Source organism: Lepidochelys olivacea (assembly GCF_965140295.1).
Source record: "Lepidochelys olivacea isolate rLepOli2 genome assembly, chromosome: 3".
NCBI lineage: Eukaryota > Metazoa > Chordata > Testudines > Cheloniidae > Lepidochelys > Lepidochelys olivacea.
In genome coordinates this window covers 166321557-166342243 of record NC_140413.1, presented here as the reverse complement: position 1 = coordinate 166342243, position 20687 = coordinate 166321557, and the positions used below count along the sequence as shown (strand labels likewise).

The 20687-nt window shown below is 41.5% G+C and overlaps 1 protein-coding gene across 2 annotated transcripts in view; it reads right to left on the bottom strand.

Annotated features, from left to right (window-relative positions):
- The window catches only part of PTPN14 (protein tyrosine phosphatase non-receptor type 14), a 175042-nt gene that overhangs the window by 97036 nt on the left and 57319 nt on the right, over positions 1–20687 (bottom strand). For both annotated transcript variants that reach the window (XM_084624870.1, XM_084624869.1), the window contains 2 exons: positions 8651–8975; positions 757–926 (listed from right to left, as the gene is read on the bottom strand). In XM_084624870.1, coding sequence (XP_084480996.1) covers positions 757–926; positions 8651–8824 — 344 coding nt within the window. In that variant the 5' untranslated portion in view covers positions 8825–8975. The remainder of the gene's footprint in view (positions 1–756; positions 927–8650; positions 8976–20687) is intronic.

The following is a 20687-nucleotide window of genomic DNA, read 5'->3' as shown; positions in this document are numbered from 1 at the left end:
GTTGCTACAAATTAACAACTTAACCAAGTACATCAGTTAGGTACTAAGCACATTCCTACTTAACCCACTCTGACTCCAAGGTGCTGAAAAGAAGGCAAAAATGCTCCCTGGACTTCTGCCAACTGGCCATGTGCAAGATAAAATTCCTTCATGATCCCCAAACGGGCGACAGGCTCAACCCACAGCATCTGCCAGGTCGGATTCCCATTTCTAGTTCAGGGTGGGACTTCTGGAATGGAGCTGAAAGAGGATCTGCATGGCCTGTGCTCCATGTTAAATCCCTGGAGCTGGGCTGTGAAGGTCAATCAGTGCCCCTCTCCATCAACCGGTCAACGGATGCCAGAGACTGGATGCCAGAGACTCCAACGGACAGGGAGGAGCTACATAGAGCTTCTCACCGTGAATGTCTCCCTCCCTTGCTGCTGAAGCTGTCCCTCTTTACCGCTGGCCCCATCAAGTTCCCCGGCCAGTTGAGGCAGGCAGGTAGGATTTCATGTTTTTAATGTGTATTTTATCATCTCGTTTTTGCAGAACACTAGCTGAGATGCAACACACAGAGTCAATCTTTTCAAATGGATATGCCAACTGGTCATTTCTCTCACTGGTTTTACTTGGAACTTGTCAGGAAGGGAACAAAATAGATGACACTCAAAATCTTAAAAATCAGAACAAAAAAAAAAAAGAGTAATTGTCCGTTCATACACAGCTATGCCACAGATTTACTATCAACAGGATGACCAGAAGGAATTCACATACCTTGTGACCTCCTGCTGCAGTCGGGACACACTGGGCACATAGAACATTACCCCAAAGAAAAGCAAAGGCTCATTGGCAAATTTGTCCAGCTGTTTCTTCAGAGGTTTTTCCAGTTCTACCCATCGTGCTTGCTGGCTCTTGCTGAGAAACCAAAGGCCAAAGTAGTGTGTCTAAATAAAGAAGTCAAATAGAGACAGTTTATTTTCAAGACCACACACACAACTGAGGTCATAAATGCAAATAAAAATGGAAGGCAATAATGTGTCAATTTTCCCAATGCAGATGCAAGGCCAAAGTTGTCTTTTGCTTTCATTTTTACTTCTTGGGACTAATTTGAAGAAGATGTCAAATAATTTTTGAAATACAGTATACATCACAATACGGGATCTGTGCTTTTCACTACTATCTATACAGGGTTGCACATTAACGGTATGTCTACTCGGCAATTAAACACCCACAGCTAGCCTGTGTCAGCTGACTCAGGCTCACAGGGCTCGGGCAACAGGGCTGTAAAACTGCAGTGTGGACATGCATCTGTTGCAGAGAAAGTAGAAGCCAACTGCTGAGCTGAAAAATACCTCTTCTGTAGGAAGGTTTTAAGAGGGGTATGGTGGTAGTCGTCCCCTCCCCCCCATCTAGCACCATGAGATACAGAGAATCTACACATGGAACTTTAGGATTAAAGTAAAAGATTTTATACACATTCAGCCTTTTTTCATGAAGTTTTGAAAGGTCTTGAATTCTTTCTATATCAATATGAAAACACATTATAACAGCTCAATTTTTTCCCCCAAAACAAATGTTTTCTGGCCAGCTCTAGTACTAATAAGCCCTTAAAGTGTGATGTTAGCATGTGTTAGAAATCGATGTTTCTGTATGTATATCTACTGTCTAAGAAAAACGTGTACACTCCAAGAAATTCCAGGTCATATACATAAGGCTGAGGCCGTGTGGAACATAAGGCAACCTTTAGGAAACTCTGGAAGAAAATTGTACCAATTTTTTTTTCCTACAGCTCTTTGTATGTGTGTGAAAGGTGCCAGACTGAATTCTAGCAACATGCTCTCCTTCTATCCACAAAATGGGTACACCATGGGTAGCGCCATCGCAAACTTCCCCTCACAGTACCTCTTCGAAGTACAGTTCATCGCAAGTGCTGCTTCAGTCACTGGCCTCTTTGCTGAAATAGTCTACAGTGTTGCAATGTCTGCTAGTTGGGGCAGTGGGTTTTTTTATGCAGATACTTGTCCAGTGAAAACTGGTGATCTGTGTGAAATGAGCTATTCGTCTTCATCCAAAGAGCCATCAGATGGTATCAACTTTTGGGAATGATATATCTGGGCTGGTTCTGAATCATTTGCCGAGAGATGAAAGGCACTCTATTCCATGGCTAATACCCAGAGGCAGAGTCTCCATATTTGTGATTTACTTACCTTGCTATCTAGAAGGTCAGTAATCTTCAGGTTGTTTAACTCCTTTAGCATTATAAAATATTTGAAAGTGTCAAGAATTAATGCCCCAGTGAACTTTCTTTTCTTTTAAGTCAGGTAGCTGAGATTTTTTGTTTGACTTTTTTATGAGTCATTTATCATGTACACAGAAAAGTACTCTGTGCACTCACAAGTGTATCCAGCCTTTAAGTTTGTGACTTACTTCTCCTCCCTTAAAGCATTTAGCATATCACTTCTTCTACATTCCATAAATGCCCACTGTACTTTCCACCTTTTCTTCCACAGGCCATCATTCAATTATCTGAGATGCATACTGCCCTTGGACAGCCTGTTACATCTACCAGAACATGCCAGAAGCTTAGGGCATGGCTACACTTGCAGATGTAGAGCGCTTTGAGTTAAACCAGCCTTCGGAGAGCACAGTAGGGAAAGCACTGCAGTTTGTCCACACTGACAGCTTCAAGCGCACTGGCATGGCCACGTTAGCTGCTCTTGCAACGGCCACAGAGAGCAGTGCATTGTGGTAGCTATCCCAGCATGCAAGTGGCTGCAATGTGCTTTTCAAATAGGGGTGGGGGGTGGAGCGTGACAGGGAGTGTGTTGTGTGTATGTGGGGGGGAGAGAGTGCGTTTTTGGGGGGCTGAGAGCATGTCAGCATGCTGTCTTGTAAATTCAGACAGCAGCAGACACCTCCCCCCCACAGCATTCCACACTAGTGGTTGCTTTGTCTTGGAGCAGATAAGCAGCTGGCTGTCAGAAACGGAGCTTTCAAAGGGCATACCCACATTCCTGCAGCAATTCCAAAACAATGACAAGAGTGGACACTTGACTTAAGGAGATTTCTGGAGGCTGATCAGAGCGCAGTAATGCAACACCTCGTCCACACTGACGCCCACGCATTTCAGACAAGACATGTCAAGCGTTAATCTTCTCGCCGAGATGGAGTACCAGGAGCACTCTAGCCATGGAGTCAGAGCACTCTATGTGCCTTGTCAGTGTGGACAGGTAGTGAGCTAGGGCGCTCGGGGTTGCTTTAATGCGCTCTAACTCACAAGTACAGCCAAGCCATTACAAGTCAGAGGTGAATTCACGTCATTTTCCTTGGAAAGTTTAAAGTAGTTCAAAATGTTTGATTTTATTTTCCCCTAGTTTTTATTCCCAGGATAAAATGACTTCTGCTGTTCAAAGCCTCTTATTCACAGTGTTTATATTTTTCCCCTCACCTTTGAATAACAGATGTAAACTTTAGACTACAAATAATCTTGGTTATTTGGGTGATTTTTAAGATCGCTCACATTGGAAACTTCAATCCAAGATGACACGGATTACTGTAAGCCCTTTTAATACCTTGAAAGTTCAGTACAGTATTTTCAGTACTTGTATCATTTCACGTTGAAAGTGAACTAGTTAGTTTCAAGAGTTCATGTATTAAAGGATTTCTTCTGAAAGGTGGTAAAATTACTATACTTTTTTCTACTCCTACACATTCCTTTTCCTTGCAATCTCTCCTCTCCTCCCACCTGCAACTAAATCTAATCTAATATAGCAATGAATTAGTAAAGAAGGAACATTCATTTGATGATGATTACATATATGGAATGATTATGTAGCAGGAAATTAGTTTCAACTGTGTGTTTATTATATTTTTAAGTTTATACTTTGGGATGCATTGTTGCTTCTTAATGTTTTATTCTGCCTATTCCTTTAAAATCTTGATGGAAATTCTACATTGATTTTAAACAAAACAGGGACAGTTTGCCTCACCGTACCAAACAACTGCCAAGAGTAGGGCAGAAGTCACAATTTTCAAACAACCTTGCTTATAATATGCTTCGTATTATACATTTTTATTTAAATATACTTTTTCATCAGAATTTGAGAAGGTTGGAATTTTTCTTTAAATAAAATTTTCTAAAAAGTTCCAACATTTTCAACATGGTTTCCATTTTACAGGGTTTAATATACTTTTTAATATATTTCATATATTTTTATTGAAATTTTTATCAAAGACTTTATTGAAATGTTTAGTTTTACTTTAAACTGGGTACCAGTATAACCCTTCCTTCTACTGTTCTACTAATGTACCTCAACCCTGATGTGGAGGGACCCCAACTATAGGGATGAAAGGGCAGAACATTTCAATATCTGTTCAGTCATTGGCCTCTTAGAATCATAGGGTTAGAAGAGACCGCAAGGGTCATCTAGTCTAACCCCCTACCAAGATGCAGGATTTGTTGTGTCTAAACCATCCAAGACAGATGACTATCCAGCCTCCTTTGTGAAAACCTCCAGTGAAGGAGCTTCCACAACTTCCCTAGGCAGTCTGTTCCATTGTCCTACTGTTCTTTCAGTTGGGAAGTTTTCACTGAGGACATGTCTACCCAGGGACACATACCAAAGGTGAGCCAAATTAACTGAAGGTGTGAAGTTAAAGTGCATTAATGCACTTTACATGGTGGGTTCAGAGATATAATAATCAATTCATTAAAAATGATCAATGAGACCTTTATTTACACAAAACTTTGTTGTAAAGGCTTAAAAATCCCACAACTTTCAGTTTAATAAATTTTTGCTATACAGTAGTACATCAGAGTTACAAACACCTTGGGAATGAATGGAGGTTGTTCGTAACTCTGAAACATTCATAACTGAACAAAACCTTATGGTTGTTCTTTCAAAAGTTTACAGCCGAACAATGATTTAATATAGCTTTGAAGCTTTACTGTGCAGAAGGAAAATGCTACTTTCCCTTTATTGTTTTAATAGTTTACATTTAACATGGCACTGTACTGTATTTGCTTTTTTTTTCTTCCCCCTCGTGTCTGTGGCTGCCTGATTGCATACTTCCGGTTCCAAATACTTCCGTGGTTGACAGGTCGGTTCGTAACTCTGAGCTTCTACTGCATCCTGCAGTCTATAATAGAGACGTCCCTACTCATTTGTCAGACAGCATGGGTGGGATGCCTGGAGGAGGAAAGCTAATAACACCTGTTGAAGTAATTAACTTAAATCAAAGGAATCTAGTGACTCAACACCTATTGGTATATTCAGCTATAATGCCAAGTATAAATTGAACTCTAAACAAGAGGAAGAGTCCTTGTTGCTTTAGCCATAAAGCACCAGCATACCTCTAATAGAGGAGTTCCCCCTAATCCCATCCTGGGATATCAGTTCAATACTGATTTAGAGGGGAGATCACCACTTACTGCAGCTGCTTGTTCTTGGAAGTTCTCCCATTCATGTACTGATTGGGTATAATCCTGTTTAGTTTGAGACGAAGACAAGTCAGACACATTTGAGGCAATAGGACTGCAGGATGCAGGACTTCCTGTTATATCAGGCCAGTCCGTGGATGGGAGCTCTTCCAAGAAAAGCCCAGAGTGCTGTAGTAAGAGGTGCTGATGATTCAGTAAGTAGCACTCTTCCCTCTGCCTCAGTACTGAGCCAGTGATCCATGTGAAGTTCTGCGGCACCATATGGTGCTAGAGGTGCCATTTTTCTTACTTAAAAAGGTAGGGGTACACCCAACCCCATTCTGCCTGGCTACTGAGAGTAGCATAATATCAAGGTAAAGTTTGCTGTGCATGCTTAATATCAACCAACTAATCTATTAAAATCGGTTAAAAAGTGCATTATTGATTTACATATCCGTAACCAAAATAAAAAAGAAACAGTTTCATAACCAGCTAACAGCAAAATTCTTCTGTAATACTTAATACAGATACTCCTCTCCAATAAAAAAACTGGTGTAAGTCCTATTATACTAAATTCCTTTCCTGATCTCTCTCTCTCTCTGTGAGTGTGAGAGAGTATAATGCTAAAAGTACAAAAAAAAAAAAATTAAGGCCTACAAGGGCTTACATAAAACTTCATCTTATTGCAACTGATAACTGTCAACAACTCAAAATGAATCAGGTCTTCAAGCTGATGCTTACTAGAAAGGATTCAAGTTGATTTTACAGTAGTTACATGGCTACAGTTTCAGCTGACCTATGCTTGACCCCTGACTCAGTCAAGGAAAGAACTGCATTCCCTGGAGATCAAATAAAAATATGCATAACCCATTAAATACTGTTTTTCAGTCAGGTGTGGTACAGTGATTGATAGCTCTTCCACAACAATACACATAGTCAACTCAAGCAAATTGAGTTTTGTTTTTGACAAAATATTTTCCTTCCAAGTCAGCCTGACTGAAAGGTGTGTTTATTTCTGATCCTGAAGGTACAATTTATAACACATATATAACAGGAGAACTAGTACAAGTATATCAAATTAAAAACACAATTACTGTTTATTTTTAATAGAGTCTTTCATACAATTAACATCACCAGACACCCCAAGGTCTAAAACACTGATTTTTAGATAGACACACAGAAATATATAATTTTACAAAAAAGAGATTAACACAGGATTACAAAAACTATCTAGATAAAGGCAAGGTGAGGGTAGGACTCAAGGTTAGTGAGAGAGAAGAGAGGCAATTTTCAGGGAGGAGACATTGTGCAGAGTAGGTTGTGGCGTAACTCACCACCTCAACGAGGGGCACGGCTCCCAGCGCTGGTGCACTGTTTACACTGACACTTTAGAGCACTGCAGCTTGCTGCGCTCAGGGGGGTGCTTTTTCACACTCCTGAGCGAGAAAGTTGCAGCACTGTTAATTGCCAAGGTAGACAAGCCCTTAGTTCTGCACCTGTAAAATGGGGATAATAGCACTTCTCTACCTCACAGAGGCATTGTGAGGAAAAATACATTAAAAATTGTGACATGCCCAGATACTACAGGGGCCATATAAGTACCTAAGATAGAGAGCGAGGGAGTAGCATCTGTTTACAGCTCATCTGAATTTTGCCCTACATGCCTTCAGAGAATAGGTTGTGCCAGGATGGAAACCAAAGACATAACATAGATTCACGAAGAACTGGTGCCACCTGCCAGCTATGCAGGACTTGGAGAAATATGGATTGTAAATTAAAGACCCAGGGCTAATCAGCAAGTCTTGGCAACAGAAACCTGGAGATAAATGTGGACAGGAAGGTGCACACTTCATAGCGGCAATCCAAACCCAATGGGCCAATCCCTGCCTTGACTTACATCCTATGAAGCCCTGTTGACTATGGTGGGCCTGCACAGGATATAAGTCAGCACAGAATTTGGCCCAGAGTACCTAAACTTTTTTTTTTTTAAAGTATCTTTCTTACAAAATCAATTCTAAAAATACCCATTCACTCCTATGGCACAAAGTAGAAAATAAAAGAAGGACAAGATATAAGATGGGAAGGCTCAGCCTCTCAACAAATTTTGAGAATAACTATACAACATAAAAAGCCGCCAAAAGAAGCTCTTCACATATCCACAGGATTTTACCACATACACTACTCAACTTCTATGTATATTTTAATAAATAAGTAAGTTGCTCTTACCAAAACCTATTTTAATATTAAAATAGTGTTCTATGCTGCCCAAATTCAAAAGATGATGGATCTGATTCCCACCATTGTAAATTAGAGAGTGGAGCCACTGAAATCAATGATGTCACATCAAAATAAAACCAACGTAACCAGGGCCAAAGATATTGCCTAATGCAGGAAGATGTGTCTTAAGGAACAGTCAGCCATTACACAGCTATCACATATAGCTTTAGTTAAGGTGTAGGTCAAGTTCTTCTAACTTTTTCTTTTTACCCACTCAACTTTCTCAATCATGTTTCTTTTGGACTGAAACTTCCCACAAAACATGGGTTCCAAACAGAGATATCACTATGCTAAACTGATGGAATGATCTGATTATCATGTATTTTAATAATCTTTTTTTAAAAAACACATCCAAATACTGCAACTATATATACATATTGTCTACACAATAGGGCTGCTACCAAGAAATAAATTCAATTATACATATAAAGAATGAAAAAGAAACAAATCCCGAAGTCTATCTCCGCCTTGTCTTACTAAGGACTATGTAAAAACCTTAGGATTTGGCCCAAAATTTGCACAGATAAATAACTATATTTTGGTACTTTGGTCCTTAACAACTAGTCCTTTTTCCAACAACAAAGTAAAAGAACATTAGTCTACTGACTCTGCCACAAGAAGGAGTTTTAACATTTTTGATGTGATGCCCAAACGTGGAAATTATCAGCTACCCGCTCAAAGGTAAAGTAATATACATTTATTTTCATAAGCAAAGAAGAAAGCTCTCTTTCCGATCATGTAGATTTCTTCCTAGCAAGGATGAACATTAATCACAGTACAAACTATAGGCAGTGTGCTGTCATCAGTTTTCATTAAACCAGAATACGTTTGCCAAAGTTCCGTTTACTGATAAGATCAGGCCAACACGAAGAATAACATGATTCTAATAAACGGATTCTACATGACAAATTGCTTGAGCTAAAAATATGTTAAATTACAACTGACAGACGGCCTTTCCTGGGTCACACTTACTTCACGTAATTCCAGCCTCTGGGCCACCGCCTCCAGACACTCCTGTCCTGTGCTCTCCACTGAGAGCGTGCACTCGATCACATTGTTGTCCAGCAGACGGATTTGTGTCACAAAGCAGTTCTTGCTCAGGACATTATAGCGCCTGGTCCGTCGCAATTTCAGCCCGAAAGGCATGGTTGTTGGGCTGGAAGGCTGTCCCTTCCTGTCACACTTTGGATATCCTCAGCACGTTTTTTGGTTTCTCTTGAATGCCACTCCACTAGTTACTACTCTCCTCCAGGACTGGAAATAGTTGTCCATGCCCAGGGCCAACTCCAAGGGATCCCTGTAAAGAAACATGAAACAAACAACAAATATGAAGCATAGTTAACAATATGGATTAGGATAAGATGTTACTAAAGATCAGTGGAAATGAATGAATCTTAACGGGTTTGAACTCAAAGAAAGACTTACACTTGACAAGTAAAATAGATTCCAAAGCACTTCTACAGCTCCCCAAAACCAAACAAAATCTTTTAAAACTATATTCCGGCACTGAATTTTAAATGGAACTTTAATGTCAGACTATCTTTGAGGAGCTCCTGAAGCAGCTGCTGTATAGGTAGGGCTGGAAGAATTATATTTTATCAGAAATTGTCGGTAAATGTTGATTTCCCCATGCATACGCACACTACCTATATATATATTTTTTTCCCATCAATAATAATCAAAATTTACAGATAGACAAATTAAGACAAACACAGCTTGAGAACAGAGTAAGACATCGAGAACATGCTTCAGAGTTTGATTTAAGAATATTTACTTTCTATATTTTGACATGTGATTTGACAGTTTGTGTTTTAATGATTATAAAGCTTTAACTTTTTGGAATCTCAATGTCTGCTGTCATTAAATGATTTGTCTGGACATTCCCAGTGTCTGACGTCCCCTCTCCACTAATCTCCCACAGCTGTGAACATTTAAATAGATACAAATTGAAACAATGCTTAAAAATAAACATTGATAAACATTTTTTTTTTTAAATTTAACTCTGTCAAGCCCCATTGACACCATTAACCTCCCACCATTAACCTCCACTAAAGGACCTATAACCTAGCCTTGTTCTAAACCTTTGGTGCCCCAGGCCAGCCCTGAACATTGGCTTGAAGTGCTATGTATTCAAAAGAGGCCTGATTTTCAGAGATGCTGAAGTCAGCAGGAGCTGCCGTGTTCAGCACCACTGAAAATCTGGCCCAAAATGGCTAGAATGCATGTGAAAGAGAAGAAGTGTCAGAAACATTAGAGAGAAACCTCCTGTGGGGCAATTCCTGCCATTCGACTCATTTCAGCTCCATAATACTTACATGTCCCACTCTGAGCTAGGATAAATAACGTCAGCCGCAGCTGACAAAGAAGGTAAAGCCAAATGGGAGGAGGAGAGCATGTAGTTTAGATACCATTTTTAATTAAAACTATTCTTAACAGCCATACACATCCCTGACAAGATTTGTCTTTTGGGCTAAAACAGAATGGACTTAGAAAAGGGGATGCAGACTTCTCAAAAAATATAATGAAGTGATTATTTAATTTTGAGGGCTAGAGCTTATTTCCGTTTTAGCTAAAGTCAATTAGGAAGTGGTTTAAGATAAAGCAAAAGAAGTCTCTCAAACCAAAATAAGGGGTTTGCTCTGGTATTACCAAACTAGTTTAAACCCAGTTTAATTTAAAAAGGTGCAACTTTCTCCTGGACCTAAATACAAAAAAGGAAAAGGCTTGGTAGCAAAATCCCCCCGGATTCCTTTTTAGTGAGTGTGTTTTGGGGTACTGCCCTTACGACTAAGAAGGTCATTTGCTTTTAACAAGTATTGTAGAAAGATGAATAGTGAATAAGAACAAGCTATCATTTTCGTTCTGCTGAAGAGAAGTAACAAAGTGCTTCCACCAAAATATGCATCATTTAGCTAAATGTAGTGAAATTTTAAACTGATAGTATATTGCCCACATGTAACATTTGACATGAAACTGCAGCCATCAGTTATTTTCAGTTTTTACTAAGTTGCTATGGTAATTATTAGAAAGGACATAAGCGATAACCACTGCACAGCAATGCAACCACCATACAGTTGGTTAAAGTTATTTTTCAAAACACTTCATATCTTGACATTTACTAGCAGTTAAAACTAGCTGCTGTTGTTGAGCTTTCATAATTGCCCAGGCAGTATGATAACTTTACCATGAAACACACAGAACTTTGAGATGCCTGCTGATGTATACTGTAAGTAACCATCTTACACTGGCATCTGTAGGTATCCCATCTCTAACGTTGGAGCGCGCGTGCGCGCGCACACACACACACGTGTGCGCATTATATTCACATGACTGTGTATTAGTGTATTTATATGCCCTCACATCATCAGGACATCTAAACACTTCAAACAGAAAATTTATCCTCATACTGCTCTCCTGCCTCATAAGGGTGTTATCATCTACAAGTGAGCTGTAGCTCATGAAAGCTCATGCTCAAATAAATCTGTTAGTCTCTAAGGTGCCACAAGTACTCCTTTTCTTTTTGTGAATACAGACTAACACGGCTGTTACTCTGAAACCTGTCATTTTACAGATGGGGAACCGAGACAAAGAGATTTAAATGACTTGCCCAAGACCATTTAGGAACTCTGTAGAAGATCCAAGATTTGAATCTGTATCTGGAGTTCAATCCAATGCCTTAACACTCAAATCTTGTGACCTGAGGGTTATGTTTCCCATTAATATACCCAAAATAATAGTTTGAAGCTAAAAATTAGAAAGAAAAAAAAAAGAAATCACAGACAACTTAGGCAGGATAGACCCATGTCTTATCAAATATTTTTGTGAGGTCTCTGATTTTGTTCTCATTAGTCAATCCAACTTTAGAGAGCCCTCATCCTGAAGTCAGTATGTTCATTTAGTAAAGTATTTTTTTTAAAATACGCCTTAGCTACACAAGGAAATTTACTGAAATAGCTATGGTAGAATAAACTAATCCAAAATAGCTCCCCATGCGGATACACTCTTCTGAAATAAAAATTACTTTTATTCTGGAATAGTTCCACCCGCAAAGCAGAGTCAGTATTCCAGAATAAAAGTGACTTTTATTCCTGAAGAAAGTGTCCATCTGGGGAGCTATTCAGGAATAGCTTATTTCACAATAGTTATTCCAGTCAATCTCCCTGTGCAGACAAACATTATCTTCACTTTATTATTATTATTATGATTATTATTATTAAGCAGCCACAAAGAGGAAGAACAAAAATTCAATTTTAATATGTTAATAGGTACTAAAAAGAGTGGTGGGTCAATATAAGAAATTAGAGAGGTAAAGCAACGTAGGGTTTATACAGATGAGACAGAATTTGGAAGTCAGGAGATATGGGTTCTATTCCCAGCTTTACCACAGGCTTTGAAAGGCCTTTGAGCTCCACCAATGGAAAGTGCAATAGAAGTGCAAATATAGTGCAAGTACGGTGAGATTTTCCATGGGGCCTAATGGAGTTAGATGTCCAACTGGGCATCCAGCACCCTTAAGCTTCTTTGAATGTCCCAGCCTTACTATAGAATAATTGCATGTTACAAATGTTTTAATCATTATATAATATATCCTGGTTCTAAAACAACACTTGCCAGGGCTCTCAGAGTATTATAATAAGAAAAATATAATACTATATAAACACACTCTCTTAAAACACAGCACAAAACCACTCTCATAAAACTAGACATTGCCAGGCAGGAGAGGAGAAAATATTATTCATTTAACTGTATTTAAACAAACACACATAAAAACACTTATCTGCTCCTCTAAGCATCACTGCAGTCAGTTACAAACACAATGCATAAACATTACAAACAAGACTTCAAAAATATACTCACCCACTTATCCAGGCACTGCCACCTCTATCTTCCCCTAATACTGACTCAAGAAAATGGGCTTTGCAGCACTGCCTGAGTACCAAGCTATTTAAGACCAAGATGAATAGTGAATTTCGAAGTTATGGGGCTGTTACAAGGACCATCCTGCCAGCCACTCCCTCTCTTATATACCAAGGGAGCTCCAGCTTACGAGCTTCTTCCAATTAAACTGCAGCAGTAAGGCACAAGGCAAGAGGCAATCTCTCAAGCTGGATGGTCCCAGTCGATTCAGGCTTTATAGGTCGGAATCAACATCCTAATGTCCACCCAGAAGTCAACAGACAGCCAGTGCAGCTCATGGCATTAATCAGAACCACCGTCATCCTGTCTCATCCTATCAATGGAGATTAGCTTGCACTCTTTAAAAAAAAAAAAAGTACATAGACTTTGTGAAGTGCTGCTCTCGCTATATTTTCATATCAATCAATAATTGACTACGCATGGATTCCCTATGGCACCTTTTATATTAATTTATTTTATTAATTTTAACAAACCAAATTATTTGCCAAATAAAGTCTAAACTGAAAAAATAAATCATCAGTTTTACTCCACCCTCCCACCGCCCGCTTCCCAGAGAGCTTATGCTGAGCCAGCCAGAACCCTTTTATGACAAAATCAGTGATATCAACACAGGAAAATCTTTACCCTTGATTCTGTGCACAAGACTAGCATTCCTGTTTGGTCACATATCAAGGCAAGGCAAATCTGCTCTTTGGCTTTCATCACTGTCTTAAGATGACATTTTGCAGGTTTAAATAAAACTTTCTGAAGAAGATATAACACAGAGACCCCCGAGCATGCTCAAATAAATGTGTTGGTCTCTAAGGTGCCACAAGTACTCCTTTTCTTTTTACAGAGACCCTGGTCACTTTTGGTCCTTAAAAGTGATCTTCAAATACAGGGTGAGGGATAGAGGAATTGTGCTTTTGCCTCACTTCCTTCATTAGGATGTATAAGAAAGGCCTGAAAGATTCTATTTTCCTCTCTCTTCTCCTGCTTCCTAACCTGCCCCCCATATCCTTACCAGTACCAGGAATATTGATTCTTGTCTACCGATATTTCTTGGAGAACTCTGAGGAGTAGAGAACTGCAAGAAGAATTCTCTCCACCCTCAACCAAAAGGACAGGAGTGCTGAATTATTTTTTACAAAGAGCTTTTCTCCCAAAAGGTTGTCAGAAGCTGGGATTAAATAAACAAAAATCGACAGCATTTTGAAACAGTTTAACTGTTAACTGTTTAAAGACATCTCTTCTCTCTCAATTATTATTATAATTTGTATTGTGGTCATGCCTAGAGGACCCCAGGTGCCAGTTATTATACACCCAGAGAATGAAAAGACTATCCCTGCCCCATATTTCAGTCTACGGTTGCCAACTGTCTAATCACACAAACCCAAACACCCTTGCCTCACCTCCTACCCGCTCCTTCCCTGAGGCCCCACCCCTGCCTCAGCCCTTCCCCAAAGCCCAGCCCTGCTCACTCCATCCCCCCTCCCTCCGTCGCTCGCTCTCCCCCACCCTCACTCACTTTCACCAGGCAAGGGTGGGGGGTTGGGGCGCAGGAAGGAGTGCAGGATGCAGGCTCTGGGAGGGAGTTTGGGTGTGGGAGGCATCTCCGGGCTAGGGAAAGGGGTTGGGGTGCTGAAGGGGGTACGGGCTCTGGCAGGGAGGGGGATCAGGGTTGGGGCAGCGCTTACCTCGGGCAGCTCCCAGTCAGCAGCGCAGCAGGGCTAAGCCTGCGCCACTCCCAGCCAATGGGAGCTGAGGAGTTGGAACTCAGGACATGGACAGCACGTGAAGGCCCTGCCCCGCAACCCCAGGGGCTGCAGGCTGCTTCCAGGAGCAGCGTGAGACCAGAGCAGGCAGGGAGTCTGCCTTAACCCCGCTGCACTTTTAGTGACCTAAAATCTCCCAGTTCGGCTTCAGTAGCCTATTTCAGTCTCATGATATGGTTTGTGCTGATACATCCTGGCTTCAGGAGTACTTTTGACCACTGGAAACCTACAGCCTGGATTTTGCTGACAGAAGCCCGTAAATTCTGGGTAGGGAATCTGCTCACAGTCTGTACTAATGGACGGAAAACATGCTTACTGTGAGCTATATTCTGCCACCCTTACTCATATTGAGTAGTATCTTATTCCATGAGTAGTTTCACTAAAACCAATGGGAAATCTCATAAATAAGATAAACCTCAAATGTGCATAAGGATGCCAGAATCAGCCCCTGTATTATTTTTTACAGCAAATTAATTGCACATGCACCAATCTAATTATGGAAACATTTTTAGGGCAGCAATAAGAGTTATATATACACACATATATATACACACACACATATATATACACACACACACACACTCTTTAATGATGGCCTGTTTATTTCATGCCAGGGTCACCACTGCTTCCCAGCTGTAAGGTTATGAAAAGAGAGTTAATATTCCTAGCCAAATTAGCAAACTCAAGAGGTGTTTGTAACACCAATTCTTGTTCACAAGCCTACAGGCTTTCAATTAAATCAATTAAGCAAACCAATAAGTGGTGGGTCAAATAAATATTATGTGCATATTTCATTCTGTTTTAAACAAGTCCCCTCGTTATGACTAAGGCCTTGTCTACACTGGCAAGTTTCTGCGCAGTAAAGCAGCTTTCTGCGTTGTAACTCCCGAGGTGTACACACTGCCAAGCCACTTAGTGTGCAGAAACTGTGCAGTTGTAGCGCTGTAAAAAAACCCACCCCGATGAGAGGCGTACAGCTTTCTGCACCGCCAGTGTAGACGCCGGGGTCAATTACAGCACTGCGACTGGCCTCCGGGAGGTGTCCCACAATGCCTTGCTCACCTCTCTGGTCAGCGGTTTGAACTCTACTGCCCTGCCCTCAGGTTACCAACGCTCCAGTCGCTACTAGCACTGCAAACTGAGCAGCTCCGCGCCCGCCCTCTCCTGCAGCCGCTGTCGCAAAAAACTCTTTCCCAGGCTCCCCCCAGACACTGCCAGCACACGCTTATCAACCTCCTGGCTCCCGTCTGTACCTGCTGCATTCCAGTCCTGCCCCGTCACAGTCCAGCCCTGCGGACTCCCTGTACCCACCACGCTCAAACAGCCGTCCCTTTGCAGTTTAGCCCTGTCGAAGTACAGCACCCGCTGCACTGTACTCCAAAGGACAAGGTTGCATATGATACCTCGACATACACAGATCTTTAACTGTCCCAGGACTCCCCCTCCTACTGGGATCCTCCCTTCCCCCATCCCCCACAGTGCTGATGTGTTATTTTTGTTTCTCTCTCTCTCTTCTGGTTGTTGTTTTTTAATACAAGAATTGTTCTAGTTTGAAAGCAATCTTTATTTCATTAATTGAAAGCAAACAGAGCCCTGCAAAGCAAATGACAATTTTCTTAAACCTTCATAGTGTATCGTCTGCACCAATCACAATCACCTCCTAGCATTACAAGCACTGCACTCCCGAGCATAGCAACAAGTATTAGTGGATTTCAGCTTCAAATTGCTGCCCCAAAGGCATCCCTGATCCTCATGGCCCCGCGCTGCACCCCTCTAATAGCCCTGGTCGCTGGCTGTTCAAATTCAGCCTCCAGGCACTGAGCGTCAGCGGTCCAGCCTTGAGTGAAAATTTCATCCTTGCCGTCACAAATATTATTGAGCATACAGCACGTCACTATAAGCATAGGAATATCGTCATCAGCCAGGTCCAGACTCCCATATAGGCAGCACCAGCGGTCCCTGCTTGCAGCTTCCTGAACAGGCCAGTGCTCTGAAATATGCGTGCGTCATGCACCTTTCCGACCAGCCTGCATTAATGTCCATAAAATACCCACGGTGATCCACAGGTGCCTGGAGAACCATTTAGAAATATCCCTTCTGATTAATGTACTTGGTGGCTAGGTGGTCTGGTGCCAGAATTGGAATATGCATGCCATCTATCACCCCTCAGCAGCCAGGGAAGCCCATTTGTACAAAGCCATCCACAATGTCACGCACGTTGCTCAGAGTCACGGTCTTTCAGAGCAGGATGTGATTAATGGACCTGCACACTTCCATCAACACGACTCCAACGGTTGACTTTCCCACTCCAAACAGGTTAGTGGCCGATTGGTAGCAGTCTGGAGTAGCCAGCTTCCACAGTGCAATTGCCATCGCTTCTCCAATGACAAGGCAGCTCTCATTCTCGTGTCCTTGCGCCGCAGGGCTGGGGCGAGCTCATCACACAGTCCCATGAATGTGGCTTTCCTCATCCAAAAGTTCTGCAGCCACTGCTCATCATCCCAGACGTGCATGATGACGTGATCCCATCACTCAGTGCTTGTTTCCCAAGCCCAAAAGAAGCGTTCCAATGTGGTCAGCACTTTTGTGAATGCCACAAGCAATCTCGTGTCATAGCTAGTACGTGTGGCGAGATCAGTGTTGCACTCCTCTTGCCTTTGTAGTTTAAGGAATAACTCCACTGCCACCCGAGATGTTTTGGTGAGAGTGAGCAGCATATTAGTCAACACTGCGGGATCCAGTCCCGCAGACCAAAGAGGCAGAGCACCGAATACACAAACTGTTGAAAGATGGCGCCAAATGCGGACAGAAGCACGGGGATTGCTGGGATGCGAATCAATACATCACAGGGCATTGGGACAGGATCCAGGATGTCCCGCAACCACCTCCGCCTTCCCACAACTCTTAGCAGCAGAAGAGGAAGAGATGCTCTGTGGGACAGCTGCACAGAGTGCACCGTTCCGAATACCACTGCAAATGCTGCAAGTGTGAACATGCTAATGCGCAGGCAGCTGACAGTGTGAACACAAAACAGCGGTTTCCCTTCAGTGTTCTCTGAGCAGCACTGTAACTCTGCCAGTGTAGACATACCCTATGTGTGTTTCAGGTGGGAAAGGCAGTGTCCAGGTTAGAATCTTATTTATCTATCTAAATGAAAATTGGAGGTTCTTTGTGGTCTTTACTTAAAGTTTTGTTTCTCATAGAAAAGTGTTTTGCCGACTCAGATTTTGTTCAAATGTTGTTTAGGAAAAAGTTGAGACTCTCAACAAAAGGAAGACAAACAAAAACACCAACAAAACCACAAATGTCACTCCAGGAATCCTGCTAATCTGAATTGACGTTTGTATTAAATCCTCAACTAGTAAGCCGTCTAAATTCTACTACGTGTGCCTGCAACTGATTGCTAATTCAAAACTGAAGTCCCAAAATTATAGGCTGAAGTGAGGTCCCTTTGAAATGGTGCAGCACTAAAAGTTTTAAAATATGTATGGGGATAATAAAACCTCATAGAATTACTGCATATTATTTAATGTTTGCAAAGGTTTTTGAAGATGAAAAGTGCTATATTAAAAAAAACAATAACTTTTTTTTAGGTTCGGGGCTAAGCCAGAGTGCAGTGTACTGACTTCAATTTAAACTTTTAAAAACTTTTCAGCATCTATTCATTTCAAGAGGTAAACTATGTCCTGCAAAATACTGTTCCCAAACCTCTGTAAAACTTTGATGCCAAATGTGTCATCTATAAAGTTGGAATAACCTATTCAAGAATGTCTTTCCTGAACACAGACTGTTCAGTACAAAGGCTGAAAGGACACCATCTTAGAGGTGATCCAGTGAAGCATAAGAAACTTCAGCTAGACAGAAAAGATTAAACCAAGAAATATTGAAGAAAATAATTAAACCAATCCATTGCTACCATGGATATTAAATTGGATATGGCATGTTATTTACTTGCAAAGCCATGTGAATAAGATCATTGGGAGGATAAAGTGAGAGAACAGATTTAGCACAACGTAAATCCAAACAGTCTCCTCTTCCAATCCAAAATAAAATCTCTAATAGTTTTTACTGGACCCCTGCCAGATTCTAGGCTGCTAACATTGGACTCTGTGTCCTCGTGGAGATGGGATTGTTCATCCACCTCCTTATCATACATTCTTTACTCTTGCCAGAGTACTTCCCACATATGGACAATAACCTGGATGCACACTGCAGAAACACTATATTACTCTATCACCCTTTCCATCACTCTGACAAGAAACACCACTATTACTATCCCACTTCAAACGAGGAGGACAATGTTCTTGCAGCCATTACTTTTATGTAAATGAATCCAAATGAGTGTGGAAAGATATCAGTCCTCCACCCTTGGTACAATGGAAAACAGCACCTGGACCCAGAATTGTTGTACTGGCTGTGCATGCCTGTATGTCTCCCTCTAATGGCTGGCTCACATGGAAGAGCTACCTCCTTGCTCACTGGTAAGCGAGTTACTCCTTTGGGTCAAGTAATTTAGGCTTATTTGTCTGGTGCTTAAGACACTGGGATCTATCCCCATTAATGACAATGGTGCATGCAGCAACTGGCTTACTGCATATTTCTAGTTTCAGAGTAACAGCCGTGTTAGTCTGTATTCGCAAAAAGAAAAGGAGTACTTGTGGCACCTTAGAGACTAACCAATTTATTTAAGCATGAGCTTTCGTGAGCTACAGCTAAATTGGTTAGTCTCTAAGGTGCCACAAGTACTCCTTTTCTTTTTGCATATTTCTAATCGCTAAAGAGGCAACATGGACTGACTGTCCTAAATCTTAGGTGTTTCTGCAGGAAGAACACTACAATAGCCCCTCTATGTGAGCACAACCTAGAGAATGACTAGGGACTAGTCTATACCAGAAGTGCTATAGCAGCACAGCTGCACCACTGTAGCGCATCTGGTGAAGATGCTCCATGCTGACGGGAGAAAGCTCTCCCGACAACATAATTAAACCACCTCTGCGAGCGGCGGTAGCTATGCCGGCGGGAGAACTTCTCCCGCCAATATAGTGCTGTCCACACTGGAGCTTAGGTTGGTGTAACTTATGTTGCTTGGGGGGTGGCTTATTCAAACCCCTGAGCGACATAAATTATGCTGATATAACCTGCAGTGCAGACAAACCCTAGATCTTTCAAATCTGCAGGTTCTCACTGCAAAGAGCACACTTCCCAACTCTTCTGTGTATCTGCTGGAGTTTAACTTAAAGATGATGTCAGGTCATTTGGTCTCCTTGAAATGGTAGAGACAGATGGCTTTATTTCCTTTTTGCAGAAGTGGACTCCTAACAAGCTAGAATTTAAAAGTGGTGGATTACTTTTTAATCCACATAACATATAATCTGGAAATTTTTGATGCATATTGAGACTGGTAGAACTGGTATAAACTATCTGATCAAAGGAACAGGGAGCATACATATGGGGTTGAGAAAGATAAAGATATACAGCAACCACAAAATACATTTTTCTTCTTTACGTTAGCACTCAGACAAAATATTAGCCCTCTCCCTCTGCTGGAAATTGTTTCTAGACAATCTAGTCAAGCCTAATGTTTTATATCCACCCATACTTCATAAGCGATATGTTGGAAAAGAATACATTTTGAGAGAAGTGCGTGCTGAAATAAAACCACCTGGATAAAACTGAAGAATTTATTCAAAACACAATCTGGGTGCATAATTAGAGAACTCTTCTTCAAGGCAAAGATGGTGCTAAAGGAAAAAACTGCAGCCTTAACCAACAGTTGAGGAAAAAGTAGCCACACTGTATTTAGAGCAGTGGTTCTTGACCAGGAGTCTGGGGCCCAAGGGGTCTGCCAAGCAGGGCCAGCATTAAACTCGCTGGGGCTCAGGGCAGAAAGATGAAGCCCCACCGCATGGGGCTGAAGCCTGAGGCCCTGAGCCCCACAACCCAGGACTGAATCCAAAGCCTGAGCAATGTAGCTTTGCGGGGCGCCCTGTGGCATGCCCTGCTTACTAACCCCTAACTCCGGCCCTGCTTTTTATATGCAGAAAACCAGTTTTTGTGGCACAGGTGGGCCGTGGAGTTTTACAGCATTTGGGGGGGAAAGGGGCCTCAAAAAGAAAAAGGTTGAGAACCCCTGATTTAGAGCACTAGGGTTATGCAAATAACTGGCCAAACTCTGAAGTTCTTGACTTCAGTGGTAATTTTGCCTGTGAGAGAACTAAATATAAGCTCACAATTCAGTCCATAGCTCTGGGGCATTTCTATTTTAATTGCGGTTTCTGAAAAATTCTGTTAGCCTTATTTACAACATACATCCCCTCCTAGGGTTACTCCTGATTAAG